Below are 27470 nucleotides of genomic sequence, written 5' to 3'. Positions count from 1 at the left end.
CACCCGGGGCTGCCCCCGCCCCGCAGCGCTGCCCACCCGGCGGGGCATCGGGCATCGTGTCCGGGGCTGCGGGGGGATGGTTTGTGCACCCAGCACCATCGCGGCCCCGCGTCCACCACGACCGGGCAAGCGGTACCGTGCCCGCTCCACCGGCCTGACCCGGCCCGGCGGGGCTGTGAGCCCGGGGGTACACCGGGGCTGCGGGCACGGGGGGCTGCGGTCTCCGCGCTCGCCGCCCGTCCAGCGCTGCCCGCTGCCCAGCCGCTGTGTCCGGGCGTGGAGAGAGCGAACGAGCGCCCGCCCCCGCCTTCCTCCTCCATCCTCCTCCCCCCGGTGCGGAGCCAGCGCCTCTCCCCGGTGCGGGCTCTGGTGCCCCGGCGCGGGGTCGGTGTATATGTGTGTATGTGCGTGGGGCTCCCCCCGCTTCGCTTCGCTCCGCTCCGCTCCACGCCGAGCCGAGCCGAGCCGAGCCAAGCCGTGCCGTCCGCCAGAGCCGTGCGGCCCCTCCCCAGGCGGGAGCGGCCTCCCCCCCGCGCCCCCTCCCGCGGGCTGTGCCGGGCGCGGAGCCCCCTCCCTCCCGTTCCCTCCCCGTTCGCTCGTTCCCTCTCCGGACTCGGCTGGCTCCGCACGGCCCCCCCGCGCGGGCAGGGCCCCCGCACGGCACGCCGGGAGCCGCAGTCCCCGGGGCCGGTCGCCGAACGGCCGGTCTGTCGTTACCGGACTACAGCTCCCGTCAGCCGCCGCGGCGGCGGCTCGCTCTCGCCCTCACACTCCGGCTGCCGCTGCCAGTGTCTCCGCCGCCGCCGCCGCCGCCGAACCGCCGCTCGCAGCGCCCAGGGTCCGACCCGCCACCCCGGGCAGGGGGGCCCGCCTCGGCCCGCCGCCCCCGCCGCCGCCCGTACGGCTCGGGAAGCAGGTGCGTGTCCGCCGGGTCTCCCCGTGATCCTCACACACACACACAACCTCCCGTCCTCCGCCCCACCGACCCGCAACCGGACGCCCGGCCCCCGCTGCCCGGACACCTCGGGCCCGCGCGGTCCCGCACTCACCGGCGGGGCGGGGGGGTTAGAGGGGAAGGCGGAGGGGAACGGGTGGCTCGACACCCCCCCACCCCTCACCCCCCCGCCTGGACGGGGTCTCCATGGAAACGGTCCCGGGACACCCCCGGGGATGGCGTCGCGGGGGGGGGGGGCGTCGGGAGAGCAGCGTCCTGCGGCGGGACAGCGGCGGGGCCGGCGGGCACTGACAGCGTCGGGTCGGCGGAACGGGCGGGCGGACGGCGGGCTCCGTTCCTTGCCCCGCGACGGCGCGGCGTGCCTGCTGCCCTGCCTGGCGCGGCGGCGGCCCCGGCACCGGCACTGGTGGCACCTGCCGCTCCCCGGGGCGGCGCGGGGGGTCCCGCGGCGGCGGGGCGAGGCGGGGCGGGGCGGCGGCCGACAGCAGCGGGACTCCCCGGGACTCGCGGAGTTTAGCGGTGTGGCTCGAGCCTTGCCCCTGCGGGGCCGGCCGTCCCCGGCCGCACCGGCAGCGGCAGCAGCAGCAGCAGCAGCGCCGGGCGATGGCGGAAGAGCCCTCCCCGGGGGCAGCGCGGCCGCCGCCGTCGCCACCTCCATGTTCGAGGCTGTCCCGGTGTGGCAGCGTGGGGGCCATGGGACGAGCGGCGGCAGCAGCTCCGTTGGGGAGCGGCCCCGGGGGCAACTGTTGAGCTGGGGGTGGGCACCGGGACCGGTGGTGGTGCTGCGGGAACCGGCACCGCGGGGCCTGGCCCCGGGAGGGCTACGGAGCGCCGGGGTGAGGCACCGGAGCGGCGTGTCCCGGCGTGGTGGGGGGAGCCCGGCCCTGCCCTGCCCGGCCCGGCCGCGGTGGCCGGAGATCGGATAGCTGGACGTGCGGCTGGGAGGGGGTTCTGGCGAGGGAACTCCCCCATCCCCCAGCAGTCCCAGCCTCGCGATCGGGCCGGGCCGTTCCGAGCCCATGGCGGAGTCGGTGGGGGCCGCCGGAACCCCCCACCCCGGTAGTGCCCAAGGTGGTGGTCGGGAAGCTGCGGGACCGGACGGGAGGCGGAGGAGGAGGCGGATCCTGCTGCCCGCACCGGGGAGGAAACCAAAACTCCTTCGGTGCAGCCTCGATGCTCGGAGGGTTCCTCGCTGGCTCCCGGCGAGCAGCCTACATCCCGGCGAGGGCATAGCTAGCTGGGAACGGCACCGGGAGAAGGGCTGCCAGGCTCTAAGGAACGGGATACGAGTTCCTGCTCCTGGCCGAGGACCGCTCACTGCCCTCCCCCCGCCCCCTCCTCCCCCTCCCACCCCTGCCGGTGTTGGGGGATCATGGCAAGGGCCGAGCCGGTGTCCTCCGTGCCCCCTGCAGCCCGGGTGGGTGTTTTGGCTGTGCCCTCCCCGCTCTGACTTGCGCATCGCCTGGTTCTGGCGGATCCCGGGGTCAGCTGCCGTTTGCCTGGTGCCTGTCGAGGGCCTGCCGCTGTCTCCGGCGTCTAGGGAAGTGCTTGGGGAGGGTTTCAGGGACCAGGCTCCATCGTGGCTTGGCCTTCAGGGCGAAACTGTCCTTGGGGTCCTGGACTGTGCCCTGCCAGCGGTGCTCTGGGGCAGGGGGTGCCATATGCTTGTCGCAGGGTTGTGGGCAATGGGCACTTTACCAGATACAGATTTTTTTACCTTATCCACCTTTAGTGGCTCCTTTTTCACCTCTTACAGATAGGTGACAGTGGCTTCCGTGGGGATTTCCTGCTTGACTGGGTGAGCAGGAGTTCAGGGACACCCAGCACCTGCCCCCTCCATCTGATTATTAAATTATGGGTACCAGTTCTGCACCAAACTTCTTTATTCCCCCGCGAAACGGGGCTGGATTTCCCCTGATTCCCTGCCAGCCCACCGAGCACTGCGGTGTTACTGTGGCTTTAAATCAGCTTAAGCAAATGCGCGGAGGCAAAGCCAGGCTCGGCTCGGCAGCGGCGGGGCTGCGGTGCCGGCAGCGGGGCACCCAGACCGAGCTCGGGTGGCATCACCCTCTGTAGGGCTCTGCTGCTGGCCTGGCATGGCCCTGCTGGGTTTTCAGCCAGCCTGCCTTGATCCTGGCCAGTTCTGCTAGTTTCTGACCTCTGCCTGAGCAGTAACACAGGATAAAACTGTTTCCTTGCCCCCCCCTCCCGTTTTCTACTCGAATTTTCCCCCCTCCCTGCTCATCATGCCCACTACGAGTCCTCCCCGAGGGCCAGGGTGATATTCTAAGATGAATTTTTAAATCAATTTCTAATTTTTTTTTGTGAGCATTTTTTTTTTTCCTAAATTTTAAAATATTTTTTGTAGCCTCAAAAGGGTTTTGTGGAGCAGTGCTCGGAGCCAAACCTCTACTTCGGGCACCCCGGGCGACTCAGCCTTGGCACCCACTCTGGACCTCTGCACCTCAAATGGATGCCCGACAGCCACAGAGAGCAACAAATATAATTTCTTGCCTGTGTTACTAATGGCAACGAAGATTAAAGTGAACAAACTCTCACAGGCAAAGGAGCCCCCTCCTCCCGGTGCAAGCTGTGTCCTCCTGGCCCAGCCCTGCCCTGCTGGGGTGCCACAGGGCGCGTGCCGCCACGCGCACCACTGCCGTGGATGTCACCGGGGTGCGGGATGCGCTCCGAGTCCCGCTTGGCTTCCCGGCACCCCACCTAGATTAAGATTTCGTGGCCATCCAGGAGGAACCCCACCCTGCCTTCGAGGTCTGGCTGCTCCCTGGCAGTGGTGGTTACAGGGGTGTCTGTGGCAGGGGTGTTTCCAGGGTCAAAGTGCATCGCCCCGGCCTGCTGCAGTGCTCCTGGTTCCAAGGAGCCATGTGGCACCTCGGAGGCAAGCAGCCACCTCCTCCGTACCTTCTGCCACACAGGGATGCCCTGGGCTGTCTCCTTCCCGATGCCCTAAGGCTGGGAAGTCTCCCTGTCCTTCCTCCCTGCCATGGGCCCACTCCAGGTGGCAGCTGGGAATGGAAGGAGGCAGTGTTTTGCTGCGTCCCTCTGGAGCCCAGCTGAGTCCATTGCTTTGTGACCTATAGTGGGATCTCTGGAGCTGGTCAGGGCTGCTGTTTGCCACATCCGAACCCTGGTGCTGGTGCATGATGCTGCTCGTTGGGCCTTTGGCCAATGTTCTCCTGCCTGTGTCAGGGGTGGGAACCTGGAGCCCAGGCAGAAGGAAGCCCCTCGTCAGGGGGTTTCAGGATGGTGGCTGCTGGTGTATTGGTACCCATCACCTCGTGTCTGCTCAGGCAGGGTGTGCTGGTGCAGTGGTGGTCTGTTGGTGTGTAGCTGTGGTGCTGGGATGAGGGAGAGGAATGGTGAGCATCTTGAGAGCTAAGCTGGTTTAGTAATTGGGGGGTGTACAGGGCAGGAAAACACCTGAGAAGCTTCTTGGGGGTGAGGGCAGCATGATCCTAATGTGGAATGCATTTGCTCTGTGAAGAAGTGGCTGGCACAGGTGGTCTCTTTCTGTACCCCTTTCAAGCCTCCCTTCTGTACCTGTGGATCTGGGTCTCCCCAGCAGTTCCGTGGAGGGAGGCCAGCCGTAGAAGGTTGTGGCTCTGGACCAAAGCAGGGCAGACCAGGTGGCAACAGAAACGTGACATCTCTTAGGGCAAACACCCACAGTCCTGAACCCTCTGCTAGTAAACACTTTCCTTACCTGTGGCTGGAAATTTGGTGGCAGCCCAGAAAAGATGCATGATGTATTTTGCCAGAAGAAGAGGCAGCTGAGCATTAGGTAGGGTCAGGGAGCTCTTACTGGACTCTTAACTTGGAAGAGAGAGTGGGTTTTAATGGGATAGCTTCCAAATCTTTATAGCTCCTGTGCCCCTCTGCTGCATCCATGCTGGGATGGGAAGTGTGAAGAGTAGAGTTGCAGGGGAAAACTGCAGCTGAAGTAGGAAGCCTCACCTTGAGCAAGTTGACCTAGGATCCCATTGAGTTAGGATCCTGTTAAGATCCCCACAAGCCAGGGAGCAGGAGGGGATTTAACAGGAGTCAGTGTGGAGATGACTTGAGCTTGATGCTGTTGTGCTGTGAGGGAGCAGTGGGTAAAGGTAGCAGCAGCCTTTCCTGCCACCCTCCACTTGGCCCACGTGGAAGGAATGGTCGCTGTTGGAGTTTCTGTGCACAGAGGGATTTGTCTGGAGAGAATTATTAGAGAATATCCACTCCTGAAGAGCTCCATCTCAGGATGGAGCTGCTTTGGCAGGGGGGGGGTCAGTCTCAATGACCTCTGGGGGTCCCTTCCAACCTCTTAATGTTCTATGACTCTATGAAACTTGTTTCCATCAGCTGTATTTCGGTAGAGTCAGTAATTTCTTGACTGAATGCAAGGGAACTTCCACGTGTAGCTACGTCATTGCTTACCTGAGTGAAAGCCTGCTTGTACTGCAGGGAAAACATCTTCTGCTTGGCTTTCCTGAGCCTGCTTTGCACAGCAGCATCCCTCCCTTTTGCAGGCGATGGGAGGATTTGCCTTTATCAAGAGGAAAAAACAAAAGAGCCCTTTCTTTTAACTCTCCACATTGGCTTCCTTGCAAATCTCTCTTTCTTCTGGAGGTGAACATGTTTGGCACCTCGCCCATTCGCAGCTCTCGGAGCTTGAGAGGTGAAGGAGCTTCACTACCACCCGATGAGCTTCTCCACGCCGAAGGCTGTGGTGGTGATGTTCTCCTTTCCTTCTGAAGGAGTTTTCCTTTGGAGTTAATTGGAATTGGCTGGGCACCTAGTTAGCTAAATCAAAAGAAGGCTGTGGTTTCGTACACACTTCCTTTGGCAGACGTGGTGGATTAAGCCGATTCTGTGCCAGGCTGTGCCCTCTCTCCCTCTTGGTGAACCTGCTTGAGGAGCCAGGATGGGTTAAAACTCAGCCAGCCAGGAGGAAAAAACAACCTCCCCCCCCCAAAGATGGGGATCAGCTCCCTGGTGAAGTTTACTCGGACACCACACAGTTGAAGAGGTGAGGGGAGAGAAGGGCTTCAACATCTTCTACTGGAAGCAAGGCATGAAACCATGCCCTAGTTGTGTTCTCCAAGGGGCTCCTACAAGTTTAATTACATCCCTGTAAAGTGGCTTCCTGCTGCACCAGTGGAGATGGGAGATGTGCTCGGCCTCCTCGCGCCAGCCTTGCTGCAGGTGGGCTTGGAGCTGGGGGGGCGACGGGTGCGCTCTCTACCTCCGTGTTGCAGCAAGAGCCTGCTCATCCTTGCAGAGCTCCATAAGCTTTCTGGGCCACTTCTTCCTAAGGATGCTGCTCCTCCACTGGTCCCTCACGTCTATTGTCTTTCCCCCCTTCTCTAAGTTGAGGTTGTGCTTCTTTTCCTCTCCTCTCCTTCGCTCCCTGTGGACTGCCTGTCTTTGGCATGTGTCCCATGTTGTCCGTGGAGGAGAGAGGCCAAGAACTGGTGAAACAGTGTCTGTTGCTGTGGCCTTCTGGCTCTCTCCTCGTGGCTGCTGTGCCTCCTCTCTTGACCAGCTTTTGCCTGGGTATTGAACCGTGCTGCTTCTCCCAGCTTCTCCTGCACCCTGCTATCACTTGTCCCTTGCTAGCCCCATTCTGGGGTCATGATGGCTGTGCTGCTTTGAGGCTCCAGCTCATCTCCAGCTCCTGTGCCACATCGTGCAGCCTTACGTGTCCCCCCGTCCCCTGGGGCACAGAAGGGCCCTTGTGATTCCTTCCCGACACATCTGTCCTGCCACTGTGCTCGGGGGCAGAACCTTTCTCCTCCCCTTCTTTCAGTTTGGCCTAAGATGGTGAAATCCCCGCAGATTGTTTGTTCCCCTATTTCCTTTATGTTGCATTTCTCTCCAAGCATCGAAAGACTCCTCCCCTTCCTGCTCCAAGCCACCTCTCGTTCTCTTTGGGTCCGACCCTGCTCTCTGCTTTGGCATCTGCCTGGCTCCCCCCCAGCACCATGCCACGTTTCTGCCATCTTCTGTGCCTTGCAGCAGGTTTCCCCCCCTTGCCCTGCCCTCTGTTTCCGTGTTCTGTTTGCTCACTCATGCCCTCGTCTGTACAGTGGCTCTGTCACTTCTCTTTTGAGAGCAAGCCACCTTGCCCTGCTTCTCCCACGTGCTTGGCCCTTCTCCTCTGCCTGGGGGATTCACAGAATCACAGAATGGTTTGGGCTGGAAGGGACTTTAAAGATGATCTGCTTCCAACCCCCACTGCCATGGGCAGGGACATCTTCTGCTAGATGAGGTTGCTCAAGGCCTCATCCAACGTGGCCTTGAACATCTCCAGGGATGGGGCATCCACGACCTCTCTGGATGACCTGTTCCAGTGTCTCACCACTGGCACCTTTGGGCTGAGGCTATGCAACAGCAGCCTCTCTGCAAGCAGTCGCTCGATACCACGCCTTGGCCCCTCGAGCTGCCGGCCAGCAAATCCCGGTGCGGCTCCTTGCAGCCCAAACGGGCCGTGCAAGCTGCTTCTTGTCCCACTCAGAGCTTGTGTCACCAGGAGTTTGTCAGGGAGAGGAAAACCGAGGCAGATTTGGGATCACGTGTGGCTCTCAGCTCCTTCCCACTTTCGCCCGCTGCACCGCTGCCGTGGCTCTGCGCCTGCTTTCCCTCCGGGTGCTCGGCGTTCCTCTGAGCCAGGAACCTCTTTCGGTGACACCTCCCTGCCTCGTGCAGTCAGTCCTGCTTAGTTCGACTCCACTTGTTGGCAGGGTAGATCCTCTCTCCCTTCCTTGCTTGCTTTTTTTCCCTGACACGGCTGGAGCAGCAAAGCTGCCTTAATGCTCCAACAGCCAGCGCTGCACGATTGGCTGCAACCTTCTCCCTCGAAAGCTCCACCCAGCCGACGGTGCATCTTGGATGCTCACGAATCCCTGGATTCCCTCATGTTTTCCACCCGCAACTCCGCTCCATACCAGCACCTTCCTGGCAGAGGGAGGGGGTAATCACTTGATGGCATTGTCAGCAAAGCTCTGCTCCCCTCCAGCATCCCCCAGCTGCCTCCTTGTTTGAAGCTTTTCCCCCTGAACCTGCAGTGTGCTGATCGAGGAGCCTAGAGGATGTCAGCACTTTAACAGACCATCATCTGGAGATGGTCTAAAGAGTCTCCTTCTGTGGAGACTTTCAAGACCCGTCTGGATGCGTTCCTGTGTGACCTGCTCTGGCAGGGGGTCGGACTCTGATCTCTGGAGATCTCTTCCAACCCCACATCATTCTCTGATTCTGTGGTCTGGCGTGAAGCTTTGGGCTTGCTGTCTGGTGCTGGAGGTTCTGGCGTGAAGCTTTGGGCTTGCTGTCTGGTGCTGGAGGTTCTTCTGGAGGCAGAAAAGCAGAGGAATCTTTCAAAGGACAAGCTTGTGTGTGAAGACACCCATGTGAAACTCATGGGGTAGCCCAAGAGAGGCTTTCTGGCAATAAGGTTGTGTCATGGGAGGATGAGCAGACAGAGACTTCTGTCCCAGGGCTCCGCTGATTTCCTCTAGCCCTCTTCTAGACCCGACCTGTGGCATCTCAGGCATAGTACCTCGTTGGCCTGGCAGGGAGGAGTATCTGAAGTGTGCCAGGGAGGGTTCCTGACCCTGTTTTTCTGTTGCAGGCAGAGTGGCCCCTCGAGCCCCAGCAGGTTGGTGAGGAGCAGCTGTCATGATCTCTACAGCACCTCTCTACAGCGGGGTGCACAACTGGACCAGCACAGAGCGGATTCGCATGTGCGGCCTCAACGAGGAGAGGTGAGGTGCGTGGGCGGCGTGCGGGGCAGGAGCAAGGGAGGTCGGGGTTGGGGAGGCCACGGGCAGGAGCTGTTCTTGTCAGACTGAGGTGCGAGAGCTGCTGCAGGGGGATGGGTGTGTGGTCAAACAGTGGCATTCCGTGATGTTCCTCGCTTTGCAAGCTCCAGTGAGGAGGTCCCACAGGCAAAGCAAGCTGGAGATCAGTGCAGAGGAACCATGTGAGCTGTGTTCTCTCCACGAGTGAGACAGGCTGAGGTGTCTGCACCTGCCGTGAGCTTCCCCAGACCTGTACTCTTAACTGCCAGGGGAGCAAAGGAATGAGCCAAGCCACTATGGAGAGCTTTGGGTGACCCGGGAGGGTTAGTGCAGACCAAATGATTAGACAGGAGAGTTGTGACATGCCACCAAATAGGAGCTTAGGGAGGATTAGTGGCTGGGAGGCAGAATCGATCTGGATGAGTCCCTGGCCTGCTTCGCTTGGCCCTTTCATTCCAGCAGCTCTGGGCTCTGCTTTATGAAACTGATCAGTTGGTGGCTTCCTTGAGGTTGCTGTGTTGTTGTAGCTGGAACCAAAAGAGTTTTATGGGCAGTGTATGGCTATCATTCCTGGCTGTGGGTCTCGAGGCTGTTGGTGTGAGTCCTCTGAGAGCCTGTCAGCAGAGCGGCGGGACAGAAGGGAGCTGGGGCTCTGGATCTGTCATTTCTGACTGTGGGTGTCAAGGCTGCTGCCGGTGGGACCTCTGAGGACCGCTCAAGAGAGTGGTGGGACAGGAAAGAGCAGGGACTGTCATTCCTGGCTGCGGGTGTGGAGGCTGTTGTTGGTAGAGAGCTCCGAGGACCCGTCAGGAGAGCAGGGACAGCGAAGCGCCTGTGCTCTGGCTCGGGGCAGAGGCGGGCAGAGCTCATCTGCAGCCCTCAGCAGCCTCTCGCCCGCCGTGTGTCCCTCAGATAAGGGCTGGGGATGGCGCTGCCCTCCGCCTCTCCGCAGCCGCTCGCAGCTTCTGCTTCCCAACAGACGCCGGAGTTTGGGCCGGCTGAGCAAGGCGGGCAAACCGGGCGGGCTGCGGCCGAGGGGGGCGGCTGGCGCGGGGCTGTCCCCGTCCCCTGCACGGGCTGCGTGTCACCGGCGGGGTGCCACGGGCTGCGGAGGACCTCCGGTCCCCGGGGCCCGCCTCGTAGGCGGACAGGCCGCACGGCCGCGGCCGGGGCTGGCCCGGGGGTTGTCCCGGCAGCTGACGGGGCCTGGGCTTGGCCGCGGCGGCGACGAGGCAGGTCCGGTAGTGGGGCCGGGGAATGGCCGGGGCTGGGCTGGGCCGGGGCGGGGCTGGGGAAGGATCGGGGTCGGGGCGGGGCCGGGGAAGGACCGGGGCAGGACGAGGACCGAGGCCGGGGCGGGGCCGTGGCAGGACCGGGACAGAACCGGGCCTGTGGCCGTGGCAGGACCGGGGCCGGGCAGTTCCGTTCCCCGCTGTCCGGATCCCAACCGTCGCTCGCCGCGGTGCCGCCGGCAGCCGCCTGCGTTTTGGCGCCTCCTGGCGTCCCGCCGCGGCGCCGCCCGGCGGTGTGCACCGGAGCCCCGGCCCCGCAGTACGGCCCCGCGGGGACCGGGCTGCCTGGCTCCGCCACCCGCGCTGCCCTCCTCCCCTTCGTCACCTTTCATCCCCGCAAGGCTCTGCCGTCCTCGCAGGGCTGCGCACCGGGTGCCTGCGGCGGCCGGGGGACCGCGGCGCTGCACCCCAAGCCCCGGCGGCCGCGGCTCGCTCCGCAGCCGCCTCTTGTCCCCCCGCTCCCTGCCCTGCGCGTCCTGCTGTGCCCGGGCTGGTTTGGAGGGGTCCTGCCAAAGTGCCACCAGGGAACCGGAGGGCTGGAGGCTCCGGAAGGGACTGGGTGGCTCCCGGGACTCAGCGGGGTGAGCTGGGTTGGGCCGTGGGATAGCCCGGGGTGAGGTCCCGGTGCTGCGGACGCGGAACTCGAGTTGGAGTCCGGCTGGCACGGCGGGTGTCGGGCTGTGGGGGAGGCCCGGGAGGTGGGGAGCAGGTCCTGAAGAATCGTGTCAGCAGCTGGAGCTAAACTCGAGCTTTTCTATGCTGGCACCAGCAGCTGGTCTGGATGAGCCATAAACAGCAGAGAGCCTCCACCGGGTAAATACCATGGGCAGGAGGGGCTGGGTGAGGGCACTGGACGCACAGGTGCTGTCTGGTCCCATCTTCTCGTAGATCATCAGGACAGATCTCCCTGTGTCCCATTTCCACACAGTCCAAACTCCTGTTCCTCAGTTCAGGCTTCCTGCTCCTTGTCTTCCAAGGAGAAAGAGTCACAAGGGTGCAGACTATTGCAGGCACCCACTGCTCCCAGCATGGACAGCTGGAGCCTGAGGAGCTCTGGTGTTGAAGGGACATCTCCACCTGAGGCTGGGGGAGAGCAGGGCTGGGAAGTCAGGACTGAGGAATGAGCATGGATGGAGGAACAAGAATGCCAGATTGGTTTGGGTGGGAAGGGACTTTGAAAGCTTATCCAGTCCAAACCCCTGCAGTCAGCAGGGACATCTGCAACTAGAGTAGGTTGCTCACAGCCCCAAGCAGCCTGGCCTGCAATGGTGCCAGGGATGGGACATCTCCCACCTCTCTGGGCAGCCTGGGCCAGGTTCTCACTACCATCAGTGTCAAACATTTCTCCCTTCTTTCCAGTCTGAATCTCAACACATCTTGCTGCTATCCCTAGATTTCTGATCAGCCCCTTCAAGCATCACCAAAAGGTCTCTCTGGAGCCTTTTCTTCTACAGCTTGAACAACCCCAGTTCTCTCAGCCTGTCCTTGCAGCTGGGGGCTTTCACCTTCTGATCATTTTTGTGGCCACCTCTGGAGGAGGTGCCTGTGGAAGAAGAGGGTGGGCAGAATGGGACTGGCAGCCTGGGGTGGGGCCAAACAGGCAGCAGAGGGGAGAGGAGCAGCAGTGTGGAGCCAAGCTGTGACACGGCATGGTGAAGGAGGGCACGTCTGACCCGTGATGGCACTGAGGGGGTCAAAATGTGGGTGGGTAAGGAAGGTCCAGAGAGCTGCTGGGCCTTGGAGAAGGTCTTTAAGAGCCATAGAGTTTTCTGAGTGAGGAGGTGCTGTGACCTGGGCAGAGCTCCTGGATGGGGTGACTGCAGTGGAGAGCAGTGCTCCTCACTCCTTATTCTGCAGTGGTCAGTACCCAGCCTGTGACATGGTGATGAGGTGCCGACACAGGTTCCTCAGCCTGCTGGCTGCTCCACTGCCCCTCTCGAGGACAGGAAGGGGTGGGATGCTGGAAGGAGAGTACCTTGGGGTTTCTTAATGCTGTGTCTTATTCCTTGCCAGGAGAGCCCCCCTTTCTGATGAGGAGTCTAAAACAAGCAGCTCCCAGCACTTGGGGTCTCAAGAGTTTTGCGTCAGCAGCAGTCTTTCCGAGGTGAGCTCCTTGCATGCGTGTCCAGGTCCAAGAAAGCCTTTCCCTGATGGAACAAGCCAAGCAAGAACATCTTTCCTAGCGAATCCCATGGCCTTCTTCTTGAGACACATGCCCCTGGGTGCAGTAAAGCAAAACCACACTCTAGTTTGGCAAGAGCTCTTTGCCACCTTTGTGTCCTGGCAGGGCTCAAGAGAAAGTCCTGCATGCTGGCACAGCTCTGAGGAGCACCTTCTTCCTTTTCATTGCAGGTGGAGCTCACAGCAGTCAGCAGTGGTGGCGGCAGTGCCCAGGGGCTGGATGCTGATGGCAAGGTGGAGGAGAAGCTTGGGCCCAAACTGGAAGAGCAGCCACCCAATCCCAACCCAAACCCGGAGTGCGCAGGAAAGACTGTGACAGATGACGGCCTGGGCCCTCTGGCAGGCCAGGGGGATGGCAGAGGGCAGGAGGCCACAGTCCCCAGAGCTGCCAAGCAGGAGAGCGGCAGCGCCGATGCTGCCTGGCCAGCCACGGATGCTCCCAGCAACAAGCAGGGTGATGCGCCCCCAGCCTGCCCAGTGGCCTCAGAGGGCGAGCCTGCCGGGACGGAGAAAGCTGCCCTGAGCACCGTGGCACAAGGGCCGGGCGTGCTAGCCGAGGGGACTTTGTCTGTGGTTGTCTCCAGCTGCAGCACCTCTGCCTCCACCCCTGCCACCTTCACCCTGAACAGGGTGTGCTTCCCCTCCTCTCAGGCCCCTGCTATGCAAAAGCTGCCCCTGTCCTTCCAGACCGGAGCGGTGCTGAGCCCCAGCCAGCCGCTGGTGTACATCCCACCGCCCAGCTGCGGGCAGCCGCTCAGCGTGGCCACGCTGCCAGCCGCCCTGGGGGTCTCCTCCACCCTCACCCTCCCTGTCCTGCCCTCCTACCTGCACGAGCGCTGCCTGCCGGGCATCATCGCCTCCCCAGAGCTGCGCTCCTACCCCTACACCTTCTCCGTCACCAGGCCCTTAGCTTCCGACGCCAAAGTGGTGCCTGTGGAGGTGAACCAGCTGAGCTGCCCTTCTCCCTCGGGGGCAAGCGGTGCCCAGGCTGCCGCCGAGGGCCCTGCTGTCCCCTCCACCGCCGGCCCTTCGCTTTCCTCCAGCCAGCCCCCACCAGCGGTGGCATCGTGCGGGTCCGCTGCTCCCTCTCCAAGTACCGGGGCACAGGCCAGAGCCCCGGGAGCTCCCGAGCCCCACGCCCCAGGGGCTGCCACTTCGCTCTCTCCTCTGAAGTCCCCTCCACAGCTGGAGCGTGAGATGGTCTCCTCTCCAGAGTGCAGCGAGATGCCCCTGGATCTCTCCTCCAAGTCCAACCGTCAGAAGCTGCCTCCACCCAGCCAGCGCAAGACGCCCCCGATGCCCATCCTCACGCCCGTGCACACCAGCGGCAAAGCTCTTCTCACCACGGTCCTGTCCAAGTCCCAGCGCGCAGCCCAGACCACGGGCAGCAGCGTCACCTCCTGCCTCGGCACCACCTCTCCCTTGGTCATCTTCCCCGAGTTCCTGCGCAACGGCGAGCAGGGCTCCTGGGTGAAGAACACCACCCTCATCAGCACCATTCCGGGCACCTACGTGGGCGTTGCCAACCCGGTGCCTGCCTCGCTGCTGCTCAGCAAGGACCCCGGTGTCAGCTTCAGCAGGGACCCACGCCACCTCCCCAAGCAAGAGCCCATCTCCATCATTGACCAGGGAGAGCCACGCGGCTCCGGGCTTCCCTGTGGGAAGAAAGCAAATCAGGCCAGCACAGAAGGGCAGCAGGATCCTGCCAGGAGAGTTCTTCATGGCAGAGTTACTCCTGGAGCTACTTTGTGTCCATCCAAGGACATCTCCACCTGGAATCCTGGCCAGGGAAGTGTGTACCCACGATGCCCCGTGAATGGAAAGCCTTCCAGTCCTCAGCTGCTGCCTCTGGGCTGGTCTCCCTATCACCAAACCCCGCTGCTTTCCATTGGCATCTCCACAGCAGGGCAGCTGCCCCCGAGCCAGAACAGCTCCTGCAAGCCAGCAGGTGCTGGAGAGCTCCCAGCATTCCCCAACATCCAGCCCACAGAGTCCAGCACAGCTGCCCAGAGCCTGCCTGAGGGGCTGCCCAGGCTCCCACCTCCAGAACGGGAGCGGGAAGCTGCAGCCAAGAGCAAGAGCTGCAGGGCCTTGCCCAAGCTCTACGAGGAGCTGGCCAGCGCCGTCCCGTTGGATGGAGGCCCACCTCTTCAGACCAGCACTTTGGATGGGAAAGGGGGGAAGGGGAAGCTGGACAACCCCCAGAAGAGTCCAGAGTGCGACCAACCCGGGGCTGACTCCAGCAAGGAGGGCAAGGGACAGACTGAGGCTCCCCAGGGGAGCTGCAGCCTCAAGCAGCTGGAGGCCAAGCCCAAAAACCAAGTTCTGGCAGCCTACTTGTCTCATGAGCTGCCGGCGGGAGGGCAGCAGAGCCTGCAGGGGGGTTCGGAGGTGGCCCCGGAGGGTCAGCACAAGGAGCCGGACTGCGAAGGTCCCCAGGAGCCACCAGCCACGGACCCCCTGCCCTGTGTGCGGCAGGTGGATCTCTGCAGGGTCAAGAAGGAGCGAGCGGAGTGTGAGGTGCCCTTCAGCTCCATGAGCTGCCTGCGAGCCGGGGCTGCTCCCCAGGCCCTGGCCGAGGGCAAGCTGAAAGGAGCAGGGCAGGTGAAGCAAGAGGGCAGCGTGCGCTGCAAGGCCAAGCGGCAGCACGACGGCGACGCCAGGCAGAGCCACAAGAGACTCAAGTGCCAAGCCCAGGGCAGCGAGGAGTCCCCGAGCAAGTCAGGGAGCCGGGGTGTGCACAGCAGGAAGGTGGGTCAGATGGGCTGGGGGCCTTGGCTTGGGGCAAAGGTTTGGGGGTGAGGAGGGAGCTCTTGTGAGGGAGGGCAGCCGGGCACAGCAGGGCTTTGACCGTGGGTTAATGTGCCTGTGTCAGCAGGCGTCTAGAGCCAAACTCATAGAGTCACAGAGCGCTTTGGGTGGGGACGGACCTTTAAAGGTCACCTAGTTCCACCCTGCTGCAGTCATCTAGAGCAGGTTGCTCAGAGCCCCAGGCAACCTGCCCTGCAATGGTGCCAGGCATGGGGCATCTCCCACCTCTCTGTGCAACCTGGGCCAGACTCTCACCGCCCTCAGTGCCAAACATTTCTCCCTTCTCTCCATTCTGAATCTCCCTCTTTGAGTTCAAACAATCACCCTTTGTCCTGTCACCACAGGCCCTGCTCAAAAGTCTGTCCCCAGCTTTCTGACCTCCCCCTTTAAGCACAGAAAGACCACCAGAAGGTTTTCCTGGAGCCTTCTCTTCTCCAGGCTAAGCTACACTCACAGCTGAGGGCTTGCAGCCTTCCCATCGTTGCTGTGACCTCCAAATTGACCTGGGGTGTCAAAACCACTGGAGGCCACCAGCGTGATGAGCCGGGGACAGCGCTTTGTTCCCTCTTCTTGGCTACTCCAGCCGGGTCAGGCTTGGCTTTGTGTCCTGTGTTGGCAGTGGCGGAAGCACCATGAGAAGCCCCACGAGCTCTCCAGGCGGGACGGGCGGGCAGGGCTGGTGCTGGGCAAGGACCACAACAGCCTCAGGGTGAAGCGCAAGCGCAGGAGGCCGGCCAAGGCAGAGCTCCCGTCCTCGGCTCACCGCGGGGACAGCCACGAGGAAGGTACTGCGGGGCTGGCAGAGGATGTTCCTGGGGGGGTCACGGAATCATAGCATGGGGTGGGTTGGAAGGGACCCCCAGAGATCATCTAGTTCCAGCCCCCTGCCGCTGGAGCAGGTTGCTCAAGGCCTTGAACACCTCCAGGGAGGGGGAGTTCACAGCCTCCCTGGGCAGCCTGTGCCGCTGTCTCACCACCCTCTCCGTAAATTACTGCTTCCCAGTCAGGCTGTGCCCCTTTGTGGAGCCAAACCACTGCTCCCCTGGGGCTGAATGGCCTCTGCAGATGGTGGCTTCCCACAGTGGGGTGGGATGCAGAGCAGAACTCCACGTGATCCCAGGCTGCCCTTCCCAGAGCTCAGATCCCTGGGGGCCACTCTCCAGGCTCGGTTTTCCCCACAGGTTACCTGGAGAAGAAGCCCAAGAACAACTTTAGAGATTTCATCCCAGTGGTGCTGAGCAGCCGCACGCGTAGTCAGTCAGGTGAGTGGGTGACAGGGACCCATTGGGTGGGTTGGGGACAGGGGACAGCCCTGGGTGGGCTCTGAGCCTTTCCCTTTCCACGTGGCCTTGTCCCTGACTCCTGTCCTGCCTGGCAGGGGGTCTGCTTGTAGACCCTTGGCTTTTGTCAGCCTGGAACCCTGCTTTATTGCAGGAAGCGTCGCTGGCTCTTCTGCTGGTGTGACAGGAGAGTGTGATGTGACTGGTCAGGAGATTTTACCCTTGCTGGAGGAGGATCAGGAGGACGAGGAGGAGGAGGAAGAGGAGGAGGAGGAGGAGGAGACATCCCTGAAACGCCGCAAGCTGCGGAAGTCCCACAGGACGTCGCGGTGCCACAGCCGCAGGGCCAGGGACAGGTCCCTGTCCGAGAGGAGCAGCTGTTACACCAGGAGGACCCGGGAGCTGCCCTGGAGGGTGGAATCACCCAGGCAGCTGTGGGAGCCCACCGAGGAGGAGGAGGAGGATGGCAGCCACACCAGGAGGAAGAAGAGGAGACGACAGAAAAGTCGAAAGTACCAGACAGGGGAATACCTGACTGAGCGGGAGGAGGAGCGAGTGGGCTACCCCCACAGGAGGAGGAAATCCAAAGCAGGTACCACGGGGCAAGGGGTTCTGGGGCCAGCCTGGGGGCCCAGCAGGTTGGGGTTGGTTAGGCTGGTTGCTTTTTTTGTGTTGTGGGCAGGATCTGGGGGTTTGTTGTTCGGGTTTTTGCTGCTTTCATGATGAATCTCCATCGTTACCAGTGACTCAATGTCCACGGGCTGCTCCCATCAGCTCTTTGTGCAGAAAGATCTTCTGCAGGTTGTGGAGTAGGAGCAGCAGCTGATGGGGCTCATTAAGCACTGATCTCACCCTTGGTCTGGGGCAGGGGGTGTGGGAAAACCAGCACAGGGTGAGGCAGGACAGTGAAATGTTTCTGGGTGAGCACAGGCTCTGGGGCGTGCCACTGAGCACCCCTGGCTGAGGCAGGGGGACACGAAGCTGTCACAATTCAGTTGGGCTTCTTTGCTTGGACCTGCTAAAGGCAGCTTGCACAGGGGGAGAGAGGGTTAACCAAGCCAGAGGGTCTGCAAGTGACAGAGGGACACCTTTCTGTGGTTCCTATTTGCTAGGAGAAGGTTGTTCCTCCTGCCTGTGTCCTGCTCACTGCTCTATCTCTACCTCTCCTGTAACTGCCCAGACCATATGGGCAACACCAAATCTGTGATCAGTCTCTCCCTGGGGGCTTCTTAGCAATCCTGCATGGAAGACATAAGAGCTGGAGGTTCTGTGTGCTGCTTGCCTTGGGGAGTCTAGAGTCTGGCCATCATGTGGAAGCTGGAGGTGCTGCTCCTGGGGATCCACAAAACCTGCCTTGGCCCTAGGGGCAGCAGGAAAATTTTGTTCCTGGAGTTTGTCCTCTTGATCTGTTGAACTAACCCTTGGGGCATTTCCTCACACTTCACCTAGGAGTGAAGCAACATCTTTGTTCCCAAAGCCCCAGAGAGAGCCAGGCTCAGGCTCTGCAGATGCCTCCTCAGTCCTCAGGGCTGTGCTGGGCCCTTTGTCACCTGTGTCACTCCAGCACTGATTATCTGGCAGAGAGAGGTGCACAGGGCCCAGCAGTTCTTTGCTCACAGGGCTTTGCTTTCTCCTTCCACACTTTGTTTTCCCCTTGGTGCAGTGTCCTGGGGCTAGGATGTTGGTTCAGGGAAGCAGAGGCTTTATCTCTGCATGATAAGCAACCTGCAGCTTGGGATAATGTGGGGAAAACTGGGTTTCCCTCAGGGACCCTCAATCCTTCCTCCTTGTGTGCCTAGAACTGAGACTTCAAGGTACTAGGTGACTCAAGGGGAGATGTGAGAGGGCAGGGCTGGGACTGCAGACAGCAGGACAGGGACTGGTGACAGGGATGGCTCCTGTGTTTTCTGTCTCTCCATGGGGTGTCCAGGTGAGTCCTGCTCAGCCTTGCAGGGAGTGCAGCAGGTGACTTCCAAAGCACAGGGCTGACAGGCTGGGTTGTCTCCTGCTGGGATCCCTGTCAGACCTGAGGAAAAGCCTGAGTCAAAGAATCATGGACTCACAGAATGGTTTGGGTTGCAAGAGGCCTTTCAGATTATGGAGTCCAACCATGAACCCTGCACTGCCAGGTCACCACTAAACCTTGTTCCTCAGCACCACATCTCCACGGCTTTGAAACCCCTCCAGGGATGGGGACTCCAGCACTGCCCTGGGCAGCCTAGGTCAGGCCTTGACAACCCTCAAGGGCAAGAAATTGTTCCTCATGTCTAAACTAAACCTCCCCTGGGGCAACTTGGGGTCCCTTCCTCCTGTGCAGTCTCTTGTTCCCTGTGAGACAAGCCCAACCCCAACCTGGCTCCAACCTCCTTTCAGGGAGCTGTAGAGAGCCAGAAAGTTTCCCCTCAGTCTCCTTTCCTCCAGGCTGAACAACCCCAGGTCCCTAAGCTGCTCCTTATAAGCCAGTTGTGTGCAAGCCTCAGCTCTTGTAGGCTTGGCCAGGACCAGGACCTCTGCTTGTCCTTGGGTTTCTTGTGTCCATGCTGAGTCCATCCCAGACAGGAACAATCTGTGAGTCACTCTGCTTCTGCTTCCTGCAGAGACCCCACTGTGGGTCTGGGTTTCTGGCCGTGCAGCCATCAGAGGTGAGCAGCTTGCCTGGCCTGGTGGCAGCGATGGGGTTGCTGCTCTCCAGGGCTGTACCCACCAAAGCTGCTCGTTCCTGTCTCCCCTGTAGACTTTCGGTACCGGAAGCAGAAGGAGTCGGGGAAGGGCAAGGGCACGGAGCTGCGGCTGCGGAGCAGGCTGTCCCCATCCCCCAGGAAGTCCCAAGGGCGCCCAGACTTTCGGAATGGCTTCTACCTGGAGCACTCTGACAGCTCTCCTGCACAAGAAGAGCTGGAGAAACCATCAGGAAAACGCAAATGCAAAACCAAACACCTGGCAGGGATCTGTGACGAGGGGAAGGTACGGCTCGGGCTGGGGAGCGGGGCAGTCGTGGGGAGGAGAGGGAGAAGGAGGGAGGGGGAGGCTACACTCAGTGTGGTCACTTGCTCTCACTTTTCAGCTTCTGCTTTGTGTCCTCAGGCCTGGGGTCGTCTTGTTCTCTCCTCAATGCAGGTCCCCTTCTTGCAAGTTAGGCACTGGAGCAGGTTCCCCAGGGAGGTTGTGGATGCCTCCTCCCTGGAGGTGGTCCAGGCTAGGTTGGATGAGGCCTTGAGCAACCTGGGCTAGTGGGAGGTGTCCCTGATAGGGGAGTTTGTACTGGATGATCTGAAGGTTCCTTCCAACCCGAACCATTCTGTGAACCTCTGAATAGTCATGGAATGATTTGGGCTGGAAGGGGCCTGTAAAGGTCATCTAGTCCAGCCCCCTCTGCCATCAGCAGGGACATCTTCAGGTGAAGCTGGGAGAAGGGGACTCCTCTTGCTCAGCCACGTGTGCCAAGGAGCTGTATCCTTCTTCTCTTTCTCAGGGCAAAGGCTGCTGGAACCAGCCCAAGGTGCGCTCTCCGAAGAAGCCCCAGGACCTGTGGACACTTTGCAAGTCCCATCGGGTCAGCCCGGGGAGTTCCCCCGAGGTGCCCCCAGCCCAGAGCGTTCCTCCCGGAGCTCGGCGGCTGATCGTCAACAAGAACGCCGGGGAGACCCTTCTGCAGCGAGCTGCTCGCCTGGGCTACAAGGTGGGCTGGGCACCCTTCTCTGCCTTCTCTCCTCTGTTGCCTTGTCCTTTCTCACAGAATGGCAGGGGTTGGGAGGGACCTCTGGAGAGCATCTAGTCCAGTCCCCTTGCTAAAGCAGGATCATCTAAGGGCAGGCTGCACAGGAACGCATCCAGATGGGTCTTGAAAGCCTCCATGGAAGGAGACTCCACAGCCTCTCTGGGCAGCCTGCTCCAGAGCTCCAGCACCCTCACAACAAAGATGTTCCTCCTCATCTTGAGGTGGAACTTGATGTGTTCCAGCTTATACCTGTTGTTCCTTGTCCTGTTACTGGGCACCACTGAAAAGAGCCTGGCACCTTCATATACATACACCTACCCCTCATATATTTGTAGGCATTAATAAGGTCCCCTCTTAGCCTTCTCCTCTCAAGACCGAACAGCCCCAGGTCTCTCAGTCAGTCTTCACAGCAGAGATGTTCAAGTCCCCCAGTCATCCCTGTAGCCTCTGTTGGACTCTCTCCAGCAGATCCCTGCCTCTCTTGAGTTGAGGGAGCCCCAAAACCAGACAACAGCATTCCAGGTGTGGCCTCACCCGGGCAGGGCAGAGCAGGGCGGGAGCGGAACCTCCCTGGACCCGCTCTGTGCGTGCCCGGCTGGCCACGCTCGTCTCCCCGCAGGACGTGGTGCTGTACTGCCTGCAGAAGAAGAGCAGCGACGTCAACCACCGGGACAACGCCGGCTACACGGCCCTGCACGAGGCCTGCGCGCGGGGCTGGATCGACATCCTCCACATCCTGCTGCAGCACGGCGCCAACGTCAACTGCAGCGCCCAGGACGGCACCAGGCAAGGCTCCGGCAGGCACCGCCCCGGGCAGCGAGGGGAGCGGCCGGGGGGCGCTGAGAAACCGAGAGCCGGGGAGCAAGGGTCTTGTAGTCAGGGCTGTCAATCATCACTGGGTTGGTCTTCACCTGAAAGAGGGCTGTGAGAACTCTTCTGCTTTCCTCCTTTGCACGGAGTGTCAGAATGGTTGTGGCTGGGAGAGGCCAACCCTGAACCCAGCACTGCCGAATCGCCGCCAAACTGTGTGCCTCGGCACCGCATCTCCACGGCTCTGAAACCCCTGGCGACTCCATCACTGCCCTGGAGGCATGGGCCAGGCCTGGACAACCTGCAAGGGCCAAGAAATTGTTCCTCATGGCCAACATAAACCTCCCCTGGGGCAATTTGAGGACATCTCCTCTTGTGCTGTCACTTGTTCCTTGGGAGAAGAGACCAACCCCCACCTGGCTCCACCCTCCCTTCAGGGAGTTGTAGAGAGCCAGAAGGTCTCCCCTCAGCCTCCTTTTCTCCAGGCTGAACACCACCAGTTCCCTCAGCTGCTCCTCACCAGCCCTGTTCTCCAGACCCTTCCCCAGCTTTGCTGCCCTCCTCTGGACCTACTCCAGCTCCTCAATGTCCTTTGTGAAGTGAGGGCCCCAAAACTGAACCCAGGATTTCAGATGGTCCTCACCAGTGCATGGTCCAGGCAAACAATCCCTGCCCTGCCCTTGCTGGCCACACACCAGTGCTGATACTATTCTGGTATCAGCTTGCTCCTCTAATGCTCTGCTCTCTCTGCCCACCCTCCTGTCCCTGCAGGCCTGTCCATGATGCAGTAGCAAATGACAACCTGGAAACCATGTGGCTTCTACTCTCCTATGGTGCTGACCCCACTCTGGCCACTTACTCGGGGCAGACCGCGGTGAAGCTCGCCACCAGCGACGTGATGAAGCGCTTCCTCTGCGGTGGGTGCCAAGCTGGATGGTGCCAGGGCTCCCACCCTTCCTCTCAGGCAGCGTGCAGACCAGTTCTGGGTGTCAGGGGGGTTGGCAGGGCTTGAGCAGCAGGTGGCTGAGTCATTTTTAGCTCCAATAACGCAGAGATGGCAACGCTGCGGTCACGCAGCTAGGCAGTGCTGTGCGGGAGGCTTGGAGACACTGTTCCACCTTTCCTGCCTCTGCTGCATAACCCAAGTGAATGTATTTTTGCTGCTAAGTAATGATGCCTTCTACCCAAACCCAGCTCTGCCTGGCTTCTGCCCATTTGCCCGTGTTAAAAAGGACCATTTGGGGTCCCTGTGGCCCAGAGTGAAGCCACAAACCACTTTTGATGCTGTTCCTGTGGAGGCAAGATGAGTGTGATGGCTTCTCCTCACGAACAAGGAAGAGACAGCTGGAGTCTGGTGGTTCCCAGACAGATACCAGGCAGAAAGTCTCCTGTTGAAATAACCTTGTTTGGCAGCTGCCTGCCTGGCTCAGCTGTTCCTCCAGGTGTTGGAGATACAATTTTGAACTCAACACAGCCCCAAGAACCTCTTCCCAGCCCACTTAAGTGTGGTCACTTGCTCTCCCTTTTCACCTTCTATTTCCTGTCCTCAGGCCTGGGGTCATGCTGTCCTCTCACAGAATCATTGAGGTTGGAAAAGACCTCCAAGATCGTGAAGTTCAACTCCTCCATGACCTCTAACTTGCAAGCTAGGGACCTTTCAAGGTCATCTAGTCCATGCTCCCCCCTGCAGTCAGCTGGGACATCTGCCACTAGAGCAGGTTGCTCAGAACCGGCTCAGGTTATTCAGTGTTGGCCCCTGTGTCCGATGGCAGCACAGGGAAAGCAGCAGAGGTGACGTGGCTTAGGCAGGACCAGCGGATGTCTGTGCCAGCTGGGGTGGTGCTGTGACCAGCAGATAAGATCTAACCCTCTCCATTGTCTCTGCAGATTACCTGTCAGATCTCCAGGGCCGCTCAGATGGAGACCCCAGGACCGCGTGGGACTTCTACAGCAGCTCCGTGCTAGGTGAGTTCAGGCAAGGTCATTGCAGAGGGCAGCAGCACTGCTTGATGACACCACTCACCCAACTCTGTCCATGGCTCATGTCTTGGAGATCTTACCATAAAGTTCCAGATTGGGAGTTGCTCCTGAAAGGGAGTTTGCCTTTGGGAAGCTGCAGAGTGGTTCTGTCCTGGTTTTCTTTGTGGGTCCCTCCCAGCAGGCTGGACGTGATGTGCAAGATGAGGCTCTTGAGTGCTGCTGAGCCTCTGAGGGTCTTTGGATGTCAGTCCTGGAGCATGTTGTTCTTGAAGCACTTGTAGTAACCAGCCAGCAAGGCAGGCAGAGGACTTCCTTATTCCTTCGAGGTGTAGAAGTCTGGAAATTCCAGAGCTTCCTGTCCCTCTCTTCTTTGGAAGGGAGGTCATTGTCTGGGGAGGTCTTCTTAGAGTGCCAGGCATTTCTTAGTGAAAGCATCACCTGGACCTTTCACTGTCACTTCCTGAAAGTTATGGTTCCCAACTCAGAAGCCTGAGACAAGCTGCTGGCTTCTTCTCAGTGGCGTTTGATGAGGGCTTAGAAATGGACTCTTTTGTCTCAGTTGCCCTCAGCAGCCACCTGAGGTCATCCCCTGGCAGGGCAGTGCCTGCTTCTGTGCTGGAGCCACTTGAGCTGCTCCAGCTGCCATGGGCAGCTCAGGAGGCAACATCTCTGCTGCTTCAGGGCTTCAGTCCTCCAGAGTTTCCACCAGACCCACCGGCTGAAGCACGAAACACTGCGTGTCCCTCAGGGTGGAGGAGAAATCCCAGCCCCCTGCTCCATCTGTTCCTACTCTTTGCAGCAGGAACCTTGCCCAGGTCTTACTTTGGGTCTGCAATTCCCTGGGGGCCAGGAGATAAGGAGGGAGGCTGGGGTGTGGGAAAGTCATCAGCGTCCCCATGCTCCCGCAGCTCCAAAGGCCCACTCCAGGGCTTTGTTCCACACTGGGACCAGCATTGTTGTGCTTGATTGTCCCCTGTCCCTCTGCTGGTACAGGATGTCCCTGTTCCTGTCGCAGCCTGCCCTGGGCTGAGGGACAGAAGGGAGCCAGGAGGGTTTCCAGGACAGGCCCTGTGGTGCCACTTTAAAGGGGGTTGATTCTTTTTTCCTGGGCTGCTCAAGAGATTTGTAGGGGGTTTGGTGGTGGCAGCTGAGCTCGTCCCAGCTGTGGCACCAGGCCTGTACCGGTGTCACTTTTGCTCTGTTCCACAGGAGGCTTTGAAGATTCAAGCACTGGTGGTTGGGTTTTTTTTTGCTTCTCAGGGGTTTCTTTTCCTTGGCAGAACTGATTTAATTTCTGTCCTGAGCCCCTGTTTGAGCTGCTGTCTCCTCTCCCCTCTGCTGTGGCTTCTCTCTTAAAGGACATCCTGCTGGGCACTGTGCTGCTTTGGAGAGCACAATGTGGTGGGGGAGACCTTTCTTCTGCAGCACACAAGACTCTTCTGCAGCCTTTTCTGTCATGTGTGGTGTTGAACCTTGGGGTGAAGGGTTTGGTTTATCTCCTCACCACCACCTTGGGGCTGGCATCTCTCTGTAGAATCTAAACAGGACTAAACAAGACCCTCAATAACAAAAGACTCCAGGCAGGAAGCCATTTTTCAGCAGATGCTTTTCAGGTTGAGCCCTGAATTTATGGTGTCTTTAAATGGCTTCTCAGCTCTGCTCTTCTCCATCTCCTCTGGAAGTGAATCCTGCTGGAGCTCAGATACCTCCTGAAGGAGCCAGGAATGCATGGGGGTGATCCTGGGAAGTCAGGCTGCTGTTGGTTGTTGGTGTGAGCCTCTAGCTGTGTGGTGCAGCATGGTGGCACAGCCTTGCTGGCCCTGGTGTGAGGCTGTTGGTGGCAGGCACCTCTGGAGAACCTGCTGGCAGCTGTCAGGGGCAGGAGCTGCAGGAGAAGCAGAGCATGGTGCCTGCCTTTGGAGGGTTTGGGTGAACAAAGCATCTGGTGCCTCTCCCTCCTGCTTCTGGTGCAGGTTCTCCCTGGCTTTGGCAAAGGGGAGGGGGCTGAGGCTTTGGAGGGTCCACATGTGGTTTATCCATGGAAGTGGCTTCTCTTGCAGGGGACATGGCTGTTTCACAACCACCTGCTCTGGTGGGGTCAGTGTGAAAGTGATGGCCCCATGATGACACGAGGTGTTCCTTCTGGCTAACCCCAGCCACCAAGTGGGGGCTGGCTGTGCAGAGCAGCCAGAGCTCACTCAGGGTTTCTCCAAGACCAAGGAGGAGGAGGAGCCCCAGAACTTGGTTCTGGCAGCTGCTGGGACACCGAGGGCAGCACACAGGAGTTCATGATGGTGACCAGGGAGTGAGGAGCACTGGCTGGTGTGCAGCTGTGAATGATGCCCACAGCATCTGTTTGGTTGTTGCAGAGGGGAAGGACAGCATCGGATGCGATCTTCTGCTCAACCCCCCAGGAAGTTCAGACCAGGAGGAAGAGGAGCAAGAAGCAGACAACTTCATGTTTGAGTTCTCAGACAAGCCCCTGCTCCCCAGCTACAACCTCCAAGTGTCTGTCTCTCGGGGGTGAGTGTCCTGGTGCAGAGGGTGTTTGGGTGACAGTAGTGTGGGGTGGAGGGGAGCTCACAGAAGGTGGAAACTTCACACTTGTTCTTGCTTTGAGTGTTTTACAATGATCTGACCTGCAAAGCAGTGATCAAAGCCAGGTGTGTCTCTGAGCCCCAGTCCTGTCTGTGGGGTCTGGACAGACCCTGTGGAGGAGGACTATGTGGAGAAGAAGAGAAGGCTCCAGGAAGACCTTCTGGTGGCCTTTCAGTACTTAAAGGGGGCGATCAGAAAGGTGGGGACAGACTTTTGAGCACAGCCTGTAGTGACAGGACGAGGAGTGATGGTTTGAACTCAAGGAGGGAGATTCAGACAGGAGAGAAGGGAAAAATGTTTGACCCTGAGGGTGGTGAGAGCCTGGCCCAGGTTGCCCAGAGAGGGGGGAGGTGCCCCATGCCTGGCACCACTGCAGGTCAGGTTGTTTATGGCTCTGAGCAGCCTGCTCTAGTTGCAGATGTCCCTGCTGGCTGCAGGGAGGTTGGACTGGATGACCTTTAAGGTCTGTTCCCACCCAAACCATTCCATGACTCCATGAGGAGAGTTCCTGGAGCTCTCTGACGAGGACAGGTGGTGAGGTGGGCAGCATGCCTGTGCCACTCCACCCCTATAACCCAGCCTCCTCTTGCCATCCCCACAGACCCTGCAACTGGTTCCTCTTCTCAGACGTGCTGAAGCGGCTGAAGCTGTCCTCGCGCATCTTCCAGGCCCGCTTCCCGCACCTGGAGGTGGCCACGCTGCCCCGGGCCGAGTTCCAGCGCCAGGTGGCCCTCAGCCAGCTGCTGGCACAGGAGGAGGTTCCGGAGAGCCCCGAGCCGCCGGCGCCGGGCACGGCAGAGACAGTGGAGCTGGTGCACTACGAGCCCGAGCTGCTGCAGCTGCTGGGCTCGGCGCTGGAGTATGAGGCCTGGAGCAGCTGACGGGGACGGGTGGCTCCCCGCATCACGAGGCAATAATAAGGACCAAGCAGCCCCCCACCTCTCAGCGCCAGCAGCAGGGACGCCCCCGGTCTTTGGCCAGCCCAGCCTCCCCTCGTCAGGGTCACCCCTCCAGCCGTGGGGGGAGGAGAGGACCCTGGTCTCCAAGGACTTCCCATGGCCCCGAGCGGTTGGCCCCATCCAGCTCCGGCGGGCGATGGAGCCCCTTCCATGGCCGAATCGAGGACTGGGGGGGTTCTGCCGCCCCTCCCTGCCTGACCCCATGAAACTGCACCTCTCTGTTTGCCCCCCCGACGTCTTCCATAGTATTTATTTAATTAGTATTTAATTTGTAACCTTTCCTTTGTTTCTGCCGAGTCTGGATCACTGTGACGCTGAGCCCCGGGGCGGTGGGACCAGGTCTTCTTCCCCCGGCCCCTCTCCGGCACCCCTGAGGCTCAGTGCCGCAGCCGCCCCGGGCTTCGGGGGTGTCACGGCCTCCTCGAGGGCCCCCCCCGTGGCCCTGAGCCTGGGGACAGTGATGTCTCTTGGCTTTGGAGCTGCCAGCCCCTCTGTGCCATCCCCTCACCGGGCCCCTTCCCCCATCTCATTCGTGGCCCCAGGCACACCCCCAGGCTTCCCAGCAGCTTGTCCCCTAACTCCCTGGCCCCGGGGTCTCTCTTCTGGCAGAAGCCCCCTCCTCACCCGGCGCCACTCAGCCTGGCCCCACCCTCCTTGGTCTCACCAGGAGCAGTGCCCTGGGGGAGCAGCGGGCAGGGTGCCACCGCCCGGGCGCGGGGCATGGTACAGTTTTATTGTACAGGTGCTAACAGGACTGAGGAGGGGACAATCGTGGGGCTCTCTCTGGCTCTCCCTGGCTCCCCCCCTGCTCCGCAGCGGGAGCCGTGGGTGGGGATCTTTCTCTCGTTTTCCGTTGGTTCGTTTTTTCCTTTGTGTTGTGTTTTCTTCCCAGCCAGGGCAGGTGTTAACCCTTCCCCTCGGGCTCCCGGCCGCCAGTCTCCCCTCCTTGGCGGGGCGGGGGGGGGGTCCAGCAGTGCCCTGGTGCTGCCCAGGGGTGTTTTGCCTTTGGGTGTGTATTCTGGTTGCTCTTTCTGATTTCTGTTTGATTCTAAAGCAGCAACAGGCTGTGGTGTCAAAAACACTGATGTACAGA

General features: G+C 60.4%; 1 protein-coding gene across 1 annotated transcript; it reads left to right on the top strand.

The window, feature by feature from the left end:
• Nucleotides 1-804: 804 nt before the first annotated feature.
• On the top strand, nt 805-27470 carry BCORL1 (BCL6 corepressor like 1). The gene is made up of 14 exons (XM_054169452.1): nt 805-916; nt 8580-8712; nt 12054-12144; nt 12393-14972; nt 15652-15817; nt 16214-16294; nt 16467-16904; nt 19047-19276; nt 19785-19991; nt 20650-20816; nt 21612-21757; nt 22728-22805; nt 25190-25343; nt 26020-27470. Exons 2-14 carry the CDS (start codon nt 8627-8629, stop codon nt 26297-26299), a joined length of 4704 nt encoding a protein of 1567 aa, XP_054025427.1. The 5' UTR covers nt 805-916; nt 8580-8626; the 3' UTR covers nt 26300-27470.

The sequence above is a fragment of the Dryobates pubescens genome, chromosome 18, assembly GCF_014839835.1.
Source record: "Dryobates pubescens isolate bDryPub1 chromosome 18, bDryPub1.pri, whole genome shotgun sequence".
NCBI classification, from domain to species: Eukaryota; Metazoa; Chordata; class Aves; order Piciformes; family Picidae; genus Dryobates; species Dryobates pubescens.
This window is presented reverse-complemented; position numbering and strand designations above follow the sequence as displayed.